At 46.1% G+C, this 17,633-nt stretch overlaps 1 protein-coding gene across 1 annotated transcript in view; it reads right to left on the reverse strand.

The window, feature by feature from the left end:
* Positions 1-9,623: 9,623 nt before the first annotated feature.
* The window catches only part of LOC118691767 (histone H1-like), an 86,874-nt gene continuing 78,864 nt past the window's right edge, over positions 9,624-17,633 (reverse strand). The window contains exon 2 of the mRNA XM_036391169.1: positions 9,624-10,245. Coding sequence (XP_036247062.1) covers positions 9,624-10,245 — 622 coding nt within the window. The remainder of the gene's footprint in view (positions 10,246-17,633) is intronic.

Below are 17,633 nucleotides of genomic sequence, written 5' to 3' on the forward strand. Positions count from 1 at the left end.
CATCCTGCACACGTTCAGGGGTGACACATTTCTCCAAGCCCCACTGGGGCACGTCAGGAGTCACCAAAACCCAGAGTTTTCCATCAGCATTAGGATTTGATTGAGCACAAATGATACGCAGGCCTCGACTGTGCTTCTTGTCAGAGAACAAATGGACAAGACATTTGTTACTGGGACACCTTTTGCTGACTAAAACCAGCCACAGTCAATCATATTAAGGATCTGGCAGTTCTTAGCACCAGCTCTTCATTTTCTAGACAGGTAATTGATGAAGAAAGTTTTAGGGAAGGCTCTGCATACTATTAGAAGGAAAATGCTCTGCTAGGAAGAAGGGTGTCTTCATCTGTAGTTGAGAAATGTTAGAAAGGGTTGCTCAGTGCAGCTGGTCAAAACAAGGGGAAGGATTTCAGGAGATAACTTCACATTCTTCTGCTTCCAGATGAACCAGAGGAGGGTTTAACCTTTTTCCAACCCAAAGAGTTCTCCCTGTCAGTTCAAGGGGGAGCAGGAGCAGCCAGCACTGCACCCTTAGCTCTGCCCTGGGGCAGTCCTGTGGCTGAGCTTGAGCAGCCTCAGCCCCACCCGCAGGGGGATGTGCTTTCACGTGGTGTAAATGGCCTTGAACTGGGATTTTGGTCTCCTTCAACTGGTCCAGCTCCCAAAGGCCCAGTCCCCATCTCCAGGAATGCTCTTTCCCTTTATTTGGCTGGGTAACCTGTCTGTGTGTCTATGTGCACAGGAGGTCTCAGTGGAAAGACTTCAGGCCTGGGCTGTATTTCTTTTTCTTTTCTTTTGAGTAGGTTTCATTTATTCCCTTTGCTCTTTTGTGGCCCCCCCACCCCTTGCCTGGTTGAGGTGAATTAAGAGCAGCTACACAAGAGCTGTGCAAGCTGATAAACTCGTGAGGAAGACAACAGCTGCAAACCTCATAGAGAATTACAGCTGACTTGGGGCATCTGTTCTATATGTGTGAAAACTCAGATTATTGGTGTGTTCCCCAGGATGGAAATGGCCTTGCTGTGACCTGCCTGAGCAAGGCCTGCTCTGCTCTGCTCAGCTTTACTTGCTCCTGCCTCGATAAAATCTGACCTCTCTGCACTCTGCTGTTGTATTCCTTGGGAGATCCAGTGATCCCAGAGACTGAGCAAGATCAAATGAGCTGTTGGAAAGAAGAAGAAATGTTCCTCTGTGTGTTTGCTGGAAATTCGAGTGGGTCTATTCCAGAAAGAAGCATCAGGTTTTATTTGGACTGGAATGTACATAACAGAGTTGAAATAGCAGAACATGGGTGAGAGAGATGTTTTTACCTCGTATTTTAAATTGTTCCCTTTCTGGAGCAGGGAGGAAGTGCTTTACAATGTCTTTGTGTGTAAATACATGTCTGTGGGTCACTGCAGGTGCTGGCAGCCTGTGCCAGCATTCCTGTGTGAGCCTGGGGCAGGGAAAGGCCTTGGATGGCTCAGCCTGGGCCTCGCTCCTTCTCCTCACACTGGGGGACCAGAGCAGGGGAGGGACCTGTTAGTGGGCCCAAAGTTTTACATTTCTTCCAAGATATCCCAAACAGACTTTCATTCTCTGTTATTTCTCTATACCAGCTATTCAGTCACGTATATAAATTCAATCAGATTCAGGAGAGGAATAAATTTCAGACAGATTTTATAGCAAAAAGTTGTAATAAGGGCCATTTTGCAATATCTCCTCAACTTCAGAGCATGAGAGCCTCTTGTGCAAAGGTCCCAGTGCCTTTGTCAGCTGAGGGCATCTTGGAGAGTGAGGGCAGGGCTGACCCCTCTCCACCCCTGTTCCATTGGGCAGCCCCTGGCACACCTTTGGTAGACCCTGGCCATGGGGGGCACGCACACATTGTCCTTTTGTGTTCCTCTGTGTCCTTCTGCAGACCTGCCTCACACCTAGGGAGATGATTTTCCCATTCATTTGCCTTTTTTTGCCTTTGTCTTTCTTTTGCTCCCACCCATGCCAGGGGAAGAGAAAGTTCCAGCTGTGGAGAATTAGGATTGTGGAGTAAAAATAGATTTTGAGGTCAAATAAAAAGTGTCTTCACACTTCCAGTGTTCTCTGCATTACAGAGACACTCATTTTGAAGTGGCTACTGAAAAGCAGGATTTAATTATATCTGGTTTCAATGATGTGAAGCTGAAGTCACAAACTCGAGCCTTTTGTCTTTTAAAGCACAGTTTTTTCTCTTGCACGTTCTCTTCCTATAAGCTGAGGCTCCTGTTAGTTTGGGGTTAAAAATGACAACATCTGCAGTGAATTTTCCCTTTTTAGCAAGGGCTGGAGAGGAAGAGGATGCCATTGTGGTGCCTGCCCTACACGCTGTGACCGGAGGGGTGGGACGAGAGCCTTTGTACATCAGTGAGTTCTTGTGTGGCAGCCAAGGATTGTGTTCAGTGCATAAATGCACAGCAGGACGTTTGGAACATGGGATGGTGCCGTGGTGGTGGGATGGAGGGGCTGAACTGGTGATGCTGGGGCTAGGCTGCAGCAGAAGGGTCTCTGATCTCACTGCCCCATGGGACATAAACCCAGGCTCACTCTGGGTGAAGAATTGGTCTCAGGTGAGGTGCCTTGTGCTTACAGGTGACCCAGAGTCTGGTTAGTGAGCCCAGAATGTTGAGAAGGGAAATTAAATTAGTTCTGTGCAAGGTTCATGAGATTTGGTTCATTGCTAATAGTCTGTAACTCGAGCACTCAACCTCCCGAGGAAGTGCTGAGTTTCTGAAGAGAAACACTGATTATGGAAAGGCCATCTGAAGGAGTCAGAGCTTCTCCCAATAGAACAAGTGTGGAATGCTGTCCTTTCTGGGGAAGGGTGGAGGGGGACAGATGTAAAATCTAATTTTATTTAGGAATAATAGTCCAGTGTGCAAAGCACTAAACTCTCCTCTGTGCCACCATTACTAGAAAGGAGTTGTGGAACATATTAGCAACACCAGTTGATCCAATGTAAGGAAAATGCATCCCAAAAGGAGACATGAATGCCCTGAGGGAATGGGAGGGAGGAGATGCCTTTCTCTCTGTCAATGAGGGCCCCTGACAGCAGCACAGACTGCACTGGGCTCCGCTCCAGGGAGGGATTTTGGCTGACTCTGATTGCAGAGTTACTGGTTGCAGCCAGATGCACCATAGAAGGGGATAGATCCTCCCCAGCACTGATTGCCAGGAGGAAAATGTATGTGGAATACTTTCAGTATGGAAAACTGATAATCTTTGATGAAGGACACCTGAGGTGGAACAGCGCCATTGCTGGAGTCTGAGTGAACCATGGAACGTGGAGGCTGAACAAATCCCACTGGGGTTGGTTCCCTTCTCCCAAGGATTTCCCACAGCAGACACCAGAGGTGGTGCTGGTGGCTGAGGGCTGAGGCTGAGTTTGTTCTCAGGTGCCACAAACCTGCAGCTGTGCTGGGCTGAGCTGGGTGCCACCAGCACCTCCTGCTAACTGCAGGAGCTCTACAAACAAACAGCAAAAACCCCAACCTCAATCACCTCGAAAATAATGCTTGCTGAAGAAAAGACTTAATATTCTTGAGAAAGAGTTTTCCACAGGCTCCAAGCAGCTGTTGATGCAGAGCTCCATTGAAGTGGATGGGCTGGGTGAAGGCACAGCTTTAATCATAACTTAATTTTCCCCTGGGGACAGGAACAGACACACAAATGACATGTGCTGCTATCATTGCCTGAATCACATCTGGAAGCTGCTGACATAAATAATGATGAAGGCCATTTAAAAACGTGATTACTCCATGTAAGTACCTGAATTTTCTTTCAAAAACATATGTTTGCACTAGGAAATGAAGTGCTCAGAGGAGGGTGAAGGCCAGGCCTCCAGTGTGGGAGGACACCAAAGCCAAGAGGCAGGGTAAGAGCTGCCAGAATGCAATGTGAGGCTCCCCAGCCTTCAGCCAGCCTTGACCCCTGCGTGGAGGGGGTGTTGGAGCAGCTTGGGTGTTGGTGGTTGGACTTCAGGAGGTTTTCCCTGTTTTTACTGGCTTGGGTGGAGAGGGAGGCTGTGGGTGTTCACAGCTCTGCCATGGGTGTGTTGAGCATTATCATCTGCACCTCACCTGGGTAGTCCAAGTCCCTTGGCAGGTAGTGCAGAGTTGGTTTTCCATGAAGTGTGACCTTCTCAGGACTCTGAAAGCTCTCACCATCCTCACTTCCCAGCCTCCCCACCCTTGGAAATCCAGGAGTTCTCAGTTTATTTGGTAACTTTGGTACCTCTAACCCCTAACAATCTCCACCTCTTTTTCTCAGGAATTCCATTTGCATCCTGTCCTTTCTGCAGCTGCTTTCTGTGGGTTCTCTTGCTTTTACCCCACTGCCAGGAGATCTTTGTTTCATCACTTCTCTCTCCTTTAAAAGAGCACAGCTCAGAAAGAGAAACATCCACCCTTCTTTATGCCTGAGAGCCTGCACCAGCATGAGGAGTTCACTGCCCTGCTGAGCCTCTGAGCTGCCAGATCTTGAGCAATGATATTATTCTAAAGTACACCATGGCTTTAAACTGCAGCCTTGCAGGTTTGGAAGGCAACTGCTCTGTACCTTTGGGATTCCAGGGTGTGTTGTTGAATGAGTGCCCTGGGAAATCATTAATAAAGGATGATTTGTATTTCCACAAATTCCACTCTTTGTTTTTATTTTTTTAAGGCATTATGTTTTGTTCTTTCTTGGAGTGTTTTTGTAGAAATGTAGAGTTTAATGTTCAATATTTGCTCCCATGTGTTCGTTTTTGAGAGGGTATTGGGATTTTCAGCTTATGTCCTTCAGCATCATCTCCCCCCAGGGAACAATCTGAGGCAGGGCAGGGGCACTGCTCTGGTGCTGTCTGGCCCAGCCACAGCTGGTGCTGGAGTGGTTCAGTCAGTTTTGGGCCCATTGTTATTGCAGAGCTGCTTGGGTTTATTCTGGTGTGTTTGGTGGTGCTATAGCTGACTGGAACAGTGGCAGTGGAGATGTTCATGGAAATACACAAAAACCAGAGAAATGGCAGAGGGATTTGTTCTCTCTCATGTGCTGGCACTGGAAGACTTTGAAGAACAGGCTTCAAGAGCAGTTGTTACCTGCACACACCATTTTCCCAAACCTGTCAGTGATGTATTTATCCCTCCCCCCATGACAATAACTCAGTTATTTTGTAGGTTGGTGTACCAGGCAGGACAAGACATTTCCAAATGCACCTCCCAATGTTTCATCATCTCTGCTGTACATTGCAGCCATATCTGCACAATCAATAATGCAGAGATTTGCAGGCTCATTTTCTTTCAATGCTGATCTAATTAGTTAATAAAATAATAATCTCTCCCCTACCTCCTCCTACTTGTTTCCCCCTCGTTTCTCATCTTAGCCACTAAAGAAATATTTCCTCTGTTCTCACAAAAGGAATGCATTTACTCTTGCCACAGCAGTTCAAAGATACCAAGAATATATTTTCCTTATGCTGGTAATTGCTTTTCTTGGTCATTAGTTGATCAAAGTGGAGGAAATAGAGCGAGGGCAGTCAGACTAAATAATGGATTTGGAGTAGAACTGGGACTGGAGCTTTCTTGGGGTTTTTCTTTTGTTTACAAAGTGCTGAGTTATTCAGTCTGTGCACAGGGGTGCCTCCCTGGTACATGGGGAGTAACTGTGGAGTTACTGAGGTGGTTCCTCCATGGTGTAAATCAGGCACCAGCTGCTCCACGTTGTTCCTCCAGACTCTGAAGGAGCTCATAGCTCCAACACAGGTTTGTCTCACAAGCAAACTGAGCAAACTGAGGAAAGCCTTTTCTTTTCACCTGTCCAGCAAAATATGCAGGTGCTGAGAAAAAAAAATGGAAAACGGGATTTGGTGCTTGAGGGTTTTTTTTTTAATTTTTTTAGAAAGGTAAAAGTTAAGATTGTTCTTCCATGCTTTCTGGCACTGTTCTTGTTTGGAAAGCTTGTGTGGAACGTGAAAATGAAACTTTGGATTAGCATGAACATTTTAAGGTCTTTCATCAAGTCTGTTGCACTTACTGTCAATGTATTTCATCATTGTGGCTCTTTAATGAGATTTGGCTGGTGCTGGCGAGACAGACAGTCAGAAGTTCACTTTTGCTTCATTTGGGTTTTTTGTGGGTGTTTTTTCCCCCGCCTGTGTCCGGCCCCGTGAGCTTTGGTGGATTTGCTTGGAGACAAACCAGTTTCTAGATTTCTCCTTATTTGGAACAAGTGCCCTTATCACTGCTGCCAAGAATATCCCGGGCTGAGTGGCAAAGGGCCAGGACTCGCCGCAATCACTCGGAGGGCTGGAATTCTCAGGAAAACTGGGGCTGGCACGGTCACTGCCACAGGAGGGAAGGTGTTGGATACGCTGGATGTGTCTCATGAACACCATCTTCACAGAAACACTGGTGTCTTTGGTAATCCTCCCTTTATAACTGGATGCTGAGGTCAAAGATAATTTATTTTAAACAAAGTTTGGGGTTTTTCACAGTGAAAGTCTACTTGCTTACTCAGTGGCATTTAATCATCTCAAGATCCATAATACACATAAAAAGTCTGAGAAATATGGAAGGTGGGTGCCCTAATTTGCTTTTTATTCCTCAGAATAATTTACTGGAATATACTCAATAAGGATTTTTATGAGCTTCCAGGGGAAATTGCTACTGTCCTGCATTCTTGTAATGAAGGACGATCCTGGAAACAACAAACAACTCCTTGACTTGGAACAAAAGGGGAAAAGTGTCTGAAATTGTCAGTATGAGTTTATTGGAAGAGAAGGTGTCATTTGGTAGTGTTAATGATTCAAGATAGTTCCGTGTTTTACTTTGAGTGTGGAGGAAGTTTGTTTTGAAGACCTGACTCAATTTCAGTTGGGTTTAGTATGTGTGTGACCTGCTTTTGCATGTATGAACAATATTCCCTATGGATATCCTGGGAAAGCACCGGGCAAAATCACATCTGATGTTACTTCTGACATCAACAAACTCATAACAGGGATGAAAGTAATGCAGTATTTCTACTTCAAAAAGAGGAAAAGCAGAAACACCTGGGAAAAGCTTAGATGATCTTGGATTTCCTTGGTGTGTGGAAGGATGGCAGGGGTAGACAAATTGCTCCCTGGGATTGTTCACCTGATCATTGTTAGTTTGCCAGAGAGGACCACCATAAATATAGGAACCACACACAAAGGGAAACAAAGTGGGGGGAAGGGGAAAATGGAGGGGAGGGTCACAGATGGAAAAATTAAGACATTCTTTTAAATGGAATTGGTAAAAGCAACAACTGAATGAGCTGCAGTGATCCCAGCCCTGCTGTCAGCTAATGCTGGCAGGCATAATAAATGTTTAAAATCGGCCTTAACAGTGCAAAACTTTAGGACTCTGCACCAATAAACAGAACTGTTCATAATGTACTTTTAATTAGTACCCATCAGGGAAGTAGCACACCTCCAGACATTTCCACACCCTCTGCCATGCCCACGTTTTCCAGACACAGCCAGGAGCAATGCACACCCATAGCAGGGACAATGCACACCCACAGCAATGCACACCCACAGCAGGGGCAATGCACACCCACAGCAATGCACACCCACAGCAATGCACACCCACAGCAGGGGCAATGCACACCCACACCCACAGCAATGCACACCCACAGCAGGGGCAATGCACACCCACAGCAGGGGCAATGCACACCCACAGCAGGAGCAATGCACACCCACAGCAGGGACAATGCACACCCACAGCCACAGCAATGCACACCCACAGCAGGGGCAATGCACACCCACAGCAGGGACAATGCACACCCACAGCAGGGGCAATGCACACCCACAGCCACAGCAATGCACACCCACAGCAGGGGCAATGCACACCCACACCCACAGCAATGCACACCCAGAGCAGGGGCAATGCACACCCACAGCAATGCACACCCAGAGCAGGGACAATGCACACCCACAGCAGGGACAATGCACACCCACAGCCACAGCAATGCACACCCACAGCAGGGGCAATGCACACCCACAGCAATGCACACCCAGAGCAGGCCTGAACCGTCCCCCACGCACGCGGAGCCCCATGCGGGACACTGTGACAGACAAGGCCTCAGAGGCCTCCCCAGGAAGGGTTGAAAAGCTCCATTTTAGGAGCTCCCTGCCTGGAATCACATTCCCCTGTGGACCAGGGGATGCAGCTCAGGTCTGGGCGCTTGGTGAGGTGAGTCCTGGACTCAGGTGAAGTCCTGGCAGTGTGGCATGAGAGCGGCTCAAAAATGGAGCCAAGCAGAACTCAGCCTGGCTGGAGGCTGGCAGGAACAGAAGGGAGGGATATTTTTGAGTTTCTGGGAGCAGGGCTCTGACGGGGGAGCAGGCTGGCTCTGGTGCTGTGGAACAGGCTGACATAATGCTGAGGGAAGGAGCCAGCAGAGTGGGTGGATGGTGCTGGTGCCGCGTGCACAAGCGTGGCTGGCACATGGCTGTGAGCCACAGGGACAAGGAGACAAACGCTGGGCTGCCCCTCCTGTGCCTGGCAGGAGGCTTGGGTCTCCCCTGGGAATGCAGGTGTTTGTCTGGGAACCTGTCCCCTGTGTTTGGGTGGTGGCTGTGCTGGCACAGAGGCCAGCCCAGAACTGGAAACTGATCCCTGTTCCTTCTCTCCATGGATGCTGAGGTCTCCAGGCACAACCTGAGCAGTGTGTAAATGGATTTCTGGGGATGTAAATTGTACCTGTGCTCACTGTAAGGCCAACTCGTCCTGGCAGAAAGCTGCAAAATGGTTTGGGTATAAAAGGTGCCTTGTTGGCTGTCACAATGAGGGGAGACAGACAGCACAGCACTCGTGGTTTGTGCAGCAGAGACTTTATTGGTTTGCACAGCTCTCACACACCCTATTCAAAATACTCCACGTTCAAACCTGCTTGGCTATGACTGGTTACCACCAGCTCACTGACCAACAGCTGCCTGCATTCTTGTCAAGGGCTGGCTCTCCAAACCCCTCCTCCTTTTATGGCACTCACAGTCCAGCTGTGTGCTCTCACAGCTCCCCCTTTTCTATTTTAAAATATAAAAGCCATGTTTATTATCTCTCTGTGGGGCCCTTTGCAGAAAGGACAACAAACACAGTACAAGGAGAATGAAATTCTTCACTAAACTGACAAACCTAATCTTTCTAGCTATTGGTGTGTCCCATCAATTTTTTACTATCATGTCCAGGAGCTATCAAAGGTACAATGTTGCTGCCTGGCATGCTGCCAGCTAAATACTTAAAACTTACAACTTGAATGTTACAAACAAACAAACCAACTTAAAAACTATTAGAGGTAATATTTGACACTGTCAGAGGGAGCATTTCTTTTTGCTGGTAATGTCCTTAAAGTGTCTGACTCTTGAGGTCCAGGTGAAGTCACAGGCGAGTTGTCATTCCAAAGGTCTGGGGTCTCCATCCAGCTGGTGCAGAGGGTTGTTACCATTGGATACCAGTGTCTGTGGGAATACACACACACCCTGCCCTGAGTGACAAGGTCCTGTACCAGTACCTTCAGTTTAGGTAACTGGGCATCACTAGAGGACTGTAATGACAAAAAATTATTTAAGATGACAGGGTTTATTTAAATGAGTAGACTCTCAATTTCTCTCAGTTGTCTTACTTCTTTTTTGGCACTGCCTTCTTTACCTTGGCTGCTTTGGGTTTGACTGCCTTAGGCTTGGCTGCTTTGGGCTTCACTTCTTTTGTCTTAGCTGGGTTCTTCACTGCCTCCTTGGCGTGGCCTGCCCATGCGGCTCCCTTGAGACTCTTGGCTGCTTTCTTGGCTGCTGTGGCTGCTGGCTTCTTTGCCTTCTTGGGGCTCTTCTTCACCATCTTGGCCTTCTTGTGGCTCTTCTTCACCATCACCACTTTCTTGGGCTTCTTGGCAGGGTCTGTGGGCTTCTTGGCTGCTGGGTTCTTGGGTTTGGCAGCTGTCCTTTTCTTTGTTGCCTTTTCTTTTGTCTCACCCGTCTTCTTGTTCAGCTTGAAAGAGCCAGAGGCCCCAGTGCCCTTGGTCTGCACCAGGGCTCCATTGCTGGCAAGGCTCTTGGGCCCCAGCTTGATGTGGCTCTTGTTCTCCTCCTCGTCACAGCCATCGGCAGCCAGCGCCTTCCTGAGCATGGCCAGGGAGAGCTCCTTGTGCTCCTTGGGGGCAGACACGGCCCTGGTGAGCAGCTCAGTGACGCTGGGCCCTGCGGTCTTGCGGGCCTTGGAGCCGCTCGCTGCCGCCTTCAGCTTCCTGGTCCAACATCGTGCTGGCCTTCATCCGTGACCCAGGGAATCCACTGCAGCTGCCTGCCTGTGCTCTCCTCAGGCACTGGCTCCTGTGGCCAAACCTGCCTCCTTTTATGATGTGTACACTGCATGTACAGTGCTGTCACAGCTGTCACAGCTGTCACAGCTGCCCAAAAGGCCGCCCAGCCCTCCCTTCTGCCTGCAGGAAAACCATGGTGGGAATTCCCTGGGAGGGCTGGTTTGGCTTTAGCCCTGCCTGGGGCTGCTCTGTCCAAAGGACAGTGGGATGGGCACCTCCTTGGGAAAGGAGCAAGGCTTAATTCCATGTGCTGGTAGGGATGTGGTGTGACTGGGCAAACCAGCTAACTCTACCTTTCGTCTGTCACCCTGTTTTTTAAGTTTTTCTAAGCCTTCTGATGTTTATATTCTTGTAACAAACTTTCTCACACACTTTATGTAAATATTTTACTGTTTTGCATTCTTTTATGGAGCAGCAGAAATTTGATGGACTGTTGGTTTGTCCAGTGTCGTTGGAGAGGTGGCACTGTCACCCTCCAATCCACTGTCACTTTTGGAAAACCATAAATGTTGGAGTCAGAAATTAAACTTCCCTCTTTTTTACCTTGGAGAGCTGCGTGTCCACATTGTTTTATTTCGTGTCTTATAGCGACATTCTTCCCTCTCAAAAATGGGGATTATACCATCCCTTATCCACACTACAGGAACAAAAAGCCTGATTGTTTTTTTGTACACTTCTAATAAAAATAAATGCTACCTAAACATCTACAATATGAGTTTAGGGTATTTCCTGTTTGCTTTATTTTTTTCTTATTCCTTTTTAGAAAGAACTCAAACTAATTTTGCTACACCCACCAACTCTTTTTTTCTTAACTCTTTTTTCTTCCAAGTAAAAGATTTTTCTTAAGAATTATAGACTAATTTTACTGTACACATATTGCACTGAAACAACTGGTAACTTTTTCTTGTGCCTACTCATAGAGCTGGCTCCTATAAATAGTATTTCACATGGCAGGCATATAATACCCATGCTCTGTGGTCTCTGCCAACAGTTTGAGGTATGGAAATGAGGTTAATATTAATCTAAAAGACATATTTTATTTGGAAACCCTCTTCTGCCTTTTCCCACGTTGCTGTGGGAGAGGTGGGAAGCAGAGATGGACAGCAGTTTCATCCCTGGGAACAGATGGAAGGTGCAAAGCAGACATCTTCAAGAAGAGCTGACATTTTAAGCACTATAGAGTCTGCAGGGAGAGATAATATCGTTCCTGAGACATAATGATATACTTGGAAGAGCAGACAAGCTTTACAGCATGCAAACTGAAAAAGCATTTTGAGCCTGAATGCTTATTTCTTTTTATCATTCTATCCCTATGTGCAATAAAGATGCTATCTCCTCCTTCAAATCTTGTCTTGCTTGTATCCCAAGATATTCATGTCCAAAATTATATCCAAAAGATATTCATGTCCAAAATTATATCAGATTTGACTTTCCAACTTGCTTTCCCATCCTTGATATTGATGTCTGCATCTTCCCACCTTCAAGGCAATGCTGCATGTCCTGGCCATGTGACAGAGGATAAAGAGAGCAAGGGTTTATTTTTTATTTGCTGTCTTCATTGCTTTTACTGATGAATGTTTATTTATCCATCAAGTCAGAATAAGCAGTCATTTGCACTGGATCCTAATTTCAATTACGGATAACTTAAGTACTTGAGTAGTAATGTCATTGTTTGTTATTAGGTTTTAAGTAACAGACATGAGTAAATAATAAGACAATATAAATATAAATCTACTTAATTATCTGAGCCTTAAATGCCAGGCAATAATACCTAATCTAAAAAAAGAAACCCATGTGAATTACTAACATCAGAGAGACTTCAGAAAGAATCTGTCTCTTATTAAATTTAAGTGGGTCAAATCCTGCAGCTCCTCAGTGCAGGGGAGAGGTTTGTTCAAGGATTTTAATGGACTACACCATGATAAATGATGACAGAGGGAGTGATAAATGCAATGTGTTGCTCATTAGGACAGGCAGAGATGGGCTGGTAAATGATGGGTACAGATCTAATGATTTATTTGCAGAAGTACTGAGAAATATTCAAGCCCTAACTTAAGCTGTACATTGGGATGATTCTAAGTGAGTTTCTGCAAAACTTGAGTCTCAGGGAGTTGAATCTTACATTATTTGTCTTCTATATACGCAGAAATAATAGTAATAAGGAATTAAAATGTGTATCCTAAGAGATTGATTGAAATTACAACTTCAGGGATTTTCTTCATCAAAAACTGGCAGGAAGAATTTAGTGCTGGCTGGATGTTTTCCATTAATTTCTGAAGAGCTCACCTTTAGCTGAAGCATTAATAGGGAGTAAAGTGAAAAACTGACAAAAGCCTTCAGTGTTTCCTGGGTTTCAGCACTTTGAGTTGATCCTGTGGCAGCCCTGGGCCCAGCCTGTTGTGCTGTGCAGCTCAGATGAGCTTCCCTGGATCACCAGGACCCTACGGCACCATCCCTGCTCCAGAGTTTCCTCCCTCCCTGTTTGAAATGGAAGGAATAACAACCCATGAAAACATTGCCTGTGCTCCTGCAGCAGCACAGGGAAAGAAGAGCTCACTTGGGAAGCCACCAGGTTTCCTGCTTTGTGTGAGCTCTTGGAGGGGGGATGGTGCAGCAGGGTGTTCTCAGTCTCTTCCAGGACAAAACTGGATTTGGTAACTGGGAAGGAACAAATGGCAGCCACAGCTGGGAGGGAGATGGGGCAGGATGAGAGGGAAGGAAGGAGCAGGGGAGGGACCAACCTGCCCAAGGAAAGGAGCCTTCAGGGCAAAAATGATAATCGAGGTCAAGCTGTCAGAGGAAACCACAACCTGTTATATAAAACTGATGGCAGCTGTTCCAGGGCTTTGAGCATGCCAGTGCTCCTCAATTTATTTTACATTCCCCTGGGGCAGTGATACGTGTGCTCTCTACCCCTCAGATGTGTGAAGGGAAATGAATTTCTGCTGCCTGCAGTGGGAATCTGGAGGGCTCTGACTGAGGCAGAGGGGAGGAATGGGCCTCAGGACAGTTTTAGAGATAATTTGCTGTGAGGACAGGGGTGGGAGCTCTGCTGCAAGGGCTGAATGGGGGTCCCACCACACATGGCTGAGAGGGAGCTGGTTTGCAGTTCTCTCACTGCCTTGCTAAAATTCACATCTTTGGAGTCTTTTAGGAGAGGACTGCAAACCTCAGAGTGGTGTTGAAGCTGCAGCTTTGCTGTTTCAATCTGCATGATTTTCAGAAGCAGCCTTCTACCTAAGCAAGTATTTTGGTATTGAATTAATTAGCAGTTCTCTTACCACAGCACTTTCACAGGAACTCCATCCCACACCTGCATCCCTTCACCTTTTCTGGCTGCAGCCCCAGCCAGACTCTCAGCCAGGCTCATGGGGTGCCAGCACTGCCTGCCCTGAGCCCAGGTCCTGCCTGCTGCCATCCCCTGCCTTTGCAGAGCTATCCCCACAGTGACCTTGCCTAATGCCCTCACTGCAGAGCCTGGTGCTCAATCAGCCTCTGCAGAGCTGCTCTGGCCCTGGGCCAGGCTGGCCCTCTGCAGGCTGGGGGGGCTCACAGGGTGCTCACGTGCTCTGCAGTGGAACAAGAAGGACATCACAGTGCCCCTTCCCCACTTGGTTTTAGTCTTCCCTCTGGTTCTGCAAATGTTTTGAGTTTTCCAAGTTGAAATAGTACTGGTAGCCTCTCATTTCCTTGTGTTCCCTCATTCTTACAGTTCTGCCCTCTGGACTTTTGTCCTTTCCCTGTGCCCATGTCAGGGTAGGAGGCAGGAGCAGAGGGGTTGGGAGGCTCAGCCTGCAGCCAAACCATCCTGCTCTTCTCAGGTAACATTGTGCCAGGGGAAAGAACATCTAAGAGTTACAGATAGGCCAGAATGACAACAGCACCGTTAAAGCCTTTGTCATTCGTGATGAATCCTTGCAAGAAGTGTTCCTCAGCTTCAGAGGATGAAGGTCTCTTTTTGAAGAGGACCATCAGCTGATCTAAACCCAGATAAAATTCCCAGCACTGCACTGCATTCATCAGCACAAAGAGTCAGAAAGATGCTGGGTACCACTGGCTCACACGGGGAAAAAAAGTATAGCCAGCATCAGACCTCACAGCTTCAGGGTTTCTTTCTGAGCTAAGCAAACTTCCAGCAATTTTCCAGCCAGGGATTCGTTTCTGTTGTGCTCTTGCTTTCCAGCCACAACACAGCTACTCCTGGGGCTGTCAGACTGGGGCTGGGCTGTGCACCCCTTTGGGAGCAGCAGGGTCACAGCGTGATCTCTCCTGTGGAACACTTGGTGCCCCCTTGAGAAGTGTGATCCAAACAAGAAAACAACTTGCTGGAAGTCTTCCATCCAAACTGGTGTTCTAGAACTCACTTATTTGTGTGAGTGATCTGATGAAAGTCAAAGGAAATTCAGAATAAGATTTCTTCCACCAGAGGAACTGTTTTTAGCATCTTTGGGAGCTGTGCAGTATGACAATAGGTAGGAGAGAAAGGGAACATGCTGGACTGAGTAATGGCAATTGTGATGAATGTATTTCAGCTACCTTAAATATACAACTCACTGTAAAAGAAGTAAAGAGCCAATCTGAGGAACTATTATTTTTTTTTACATCCTTCAGAGTAATTATTTGTGCTTGTTGTGTTCCACTTCCATAAAACATGTACATAGGGCAGGTTTCTGAGCATCACATCCTCCAACTCCAGCACAGGAATTTGTGCTGCGGGAGTGGTTTTTGGTTTGAGAAGGGAGGGGTAGGGTGTGGGTTATTTTTAGGGTTTTTGTTCCTTTTTTCTGAACAGGGAAATGGAATGGTATTGAAGAAAATGGAATTTTAAAAAAAGGAAACTGGAATGGCATTGAAAGCAGGAGTTCCCTTCCACGGCAAGAGGGAAGCCAGCAGACCCCCTGTTAGCCCAACACATTCACTCAGAGCACTGAGAGCTGTGTAAACTCTTTACAGGGATGTGCTTATCCAAATTTCTTCATGGAGAACATGGTCAAGCATGGAACCAGGCTGCCAGGGCAGTGGGGGGGTTCCCACCCCTGGAAGTGTCCCTAAGGTGTGGATGTGGCACCTGGGGACACAGTTCAGTGGTGGACAGGGTGGTGGTGCTGGGCTGATGGTTGGATTTAATGATCCTAAATGTCCTTTCTGACCTTGATGATTCTGTGATTCTGTGTTTGTCTGGGGGATAATTCAGACAGGCTGCCCTATACAATTATTAGTACAAGTAGAAAGAGATTTTATACTCCTCTGTCTCTACTAATTTCAGCAGCCAGCTTGAATTCTTTTCTCTCTCTGATATTTTCCTCTGATTGCCTTCATATTCAAATTTAAATTAAAGCCAAAGATAAGTGGCCAGAAGTTCTCACCTTTGGCCTGTGGATGCTTTTGCTATCAGCTCTGGTGTGCCATGCAGCAGCAGTGCTGCTGCCATGAAGGAGCTGCTGCTGGAAAGGTTGAATGGAGCTTTGCTGATACACGGCTCATAAATCTGAGCAAGTCAAGAGTTCTGATTTACACTTTAATTAAAGGATGTATCATACATATATTAAAATTCAAATGCTTAACTAATATAAAGGTCAATGGAATGCAGAAGCTGCTCCCTTCCTACATTTTTAATTTCCACATTTTGGTTCACTCAGTCAAATGTGCACACAGAGTGATCAGGAAACTTAATCCAACAGTTTATAAGGAAAGATACAGTGATGTGTCTTAATCTAAATTCAAATTACTTTCTTCTGGAGAAAAAGTCATAGCTGTCAAAACCATTGCTGTACTAACTGTAAATTTATCACTTTTGTTACATAATCTCTGGGGAAATTAGATTATAAAACCTGTTTCTGATTCTTAAGGCTTATACACCAAACAATAAAAATTTGCCTTGATTCATAACCTGTTAGACTTCATTAAAAAATATGGAGCCTAGAGATTTATGAATAGCACTGACATTGACATAGCTTCATTTGCAAAGAAATTACATCCATAGCTCTGCATTAATCTGTAAATGCTTATGAATGAGAACTATTTATAATTGTTGGGAAAAATATTTGTAGGATTTACAAGTGAGATATGATTTATCTTGGGAAATTTATAATTTCAATTATATACAATTAATACCAGTCATAATTTAAGACTTCTGGCTGATGAAAGGCTGTGCATATTGACTAATTATCCTACTTTTCAGTTAGACATAAAGAATGTTGTGCTTTGAATAGTTTAAGGACTGCAGGTTTTCATCATGTATTAGCAAGCAATGGCACTGATCTGTTTTATATGATATAGATAATTCTTGTCTCCTAATTACCTAAGTACAGAATTCAGCACTTGCAAGGGCAGACTGTCAATGTGAGGACTAAAACCTTTTGTAGTGAATGTGAAAATACAGTTTTATGGTTGTAGGTGTTTATATCTACCTGGTCTCTCCTTCCTAGTCTGTTCTAACATCACTTTGCAGCTTCTTCCTGGGGCACCTGCTTGGTCCTTTCCATGCTGTGCTGGGGCCTGTGGCACAGGGAAGGGGCGCTCACAGGGACAGTGGCTCCATCTACCCACACCTTCCTGTGCTCCACATCTCAGGTGGGATCTTGCCCAAATTAGATCAAGTTGGCTGCTATGGCACCAAAGGTTTGTTTCCTGCAACAGGAATGACCAAGGGAGAGATTTTCTGTGCAAACCCCCTTTAATCATGAAATCATCCTGAGACTGTAAGTGCCATAAGGATGCAGCTGCTGTCCTGGCTCTGTATTCCCTGGGAAACTGGGTTACATTTGCAAATAAATTTTCTTCTATTTGTGTTTTGTATCTACCAGAGCACCAGTCCCAGGGAAGACTCCTTAGCATCCATTCCAATGTCCTTGACCTTGTGTCTACCTAAATCCTGAGTCTGAAATGGGAGGAGGGATGTCTCCACAAGAAAATTTTAGCAGTCTCTGGGAAGACTGGACAATGATATGAGAGAACAGGAGTTTCTTTTGAGTGCATGATGTAGAAATGGGAATAATTATAGTGTCTATGAATGCTTCCAGGCTGTTCTCTGGGCCCAGGAAGTCCTCAGTACAAGAATTACCAATCCAAGTTTTCGCAGCACGACAATGTCCCTCAGTTCTCTCAATGTCAAACCATTCAGTGCATTGCTAAAAATACTTTCCTTGTGCACAAAGCCAGCCTACATGACAGGCTGGCGTGCTTTGAAGAGGAAAGCATCCGAGCTGCCTGCACTGATTGACTACTCCAAAAAAGCTTTCTGCAGAGAGCTGTGCAACTTTCTGAATGGATTAGCTGTGGCCAGGCTCACAGCCCTTGGTGCTTCCCTGAGT

The sequence above is a fragment of the Molothrus ater genome, chromosome 11 (genome assembly GCF_012460135.2).
Source record: "Molothrus ater isolate BHLD 08-10-18 breed brown headed cowbird chromosome 11, BPBGC_Mater_1.1, whole genome shotgun sequence".
Classification (NCBI taxonomy): domain Eukaryota; kingdom Metazoa; phylum Chordata; class Aves; order Passeriformes; family Icteridae; genus Molothrus; species Molothrus ater.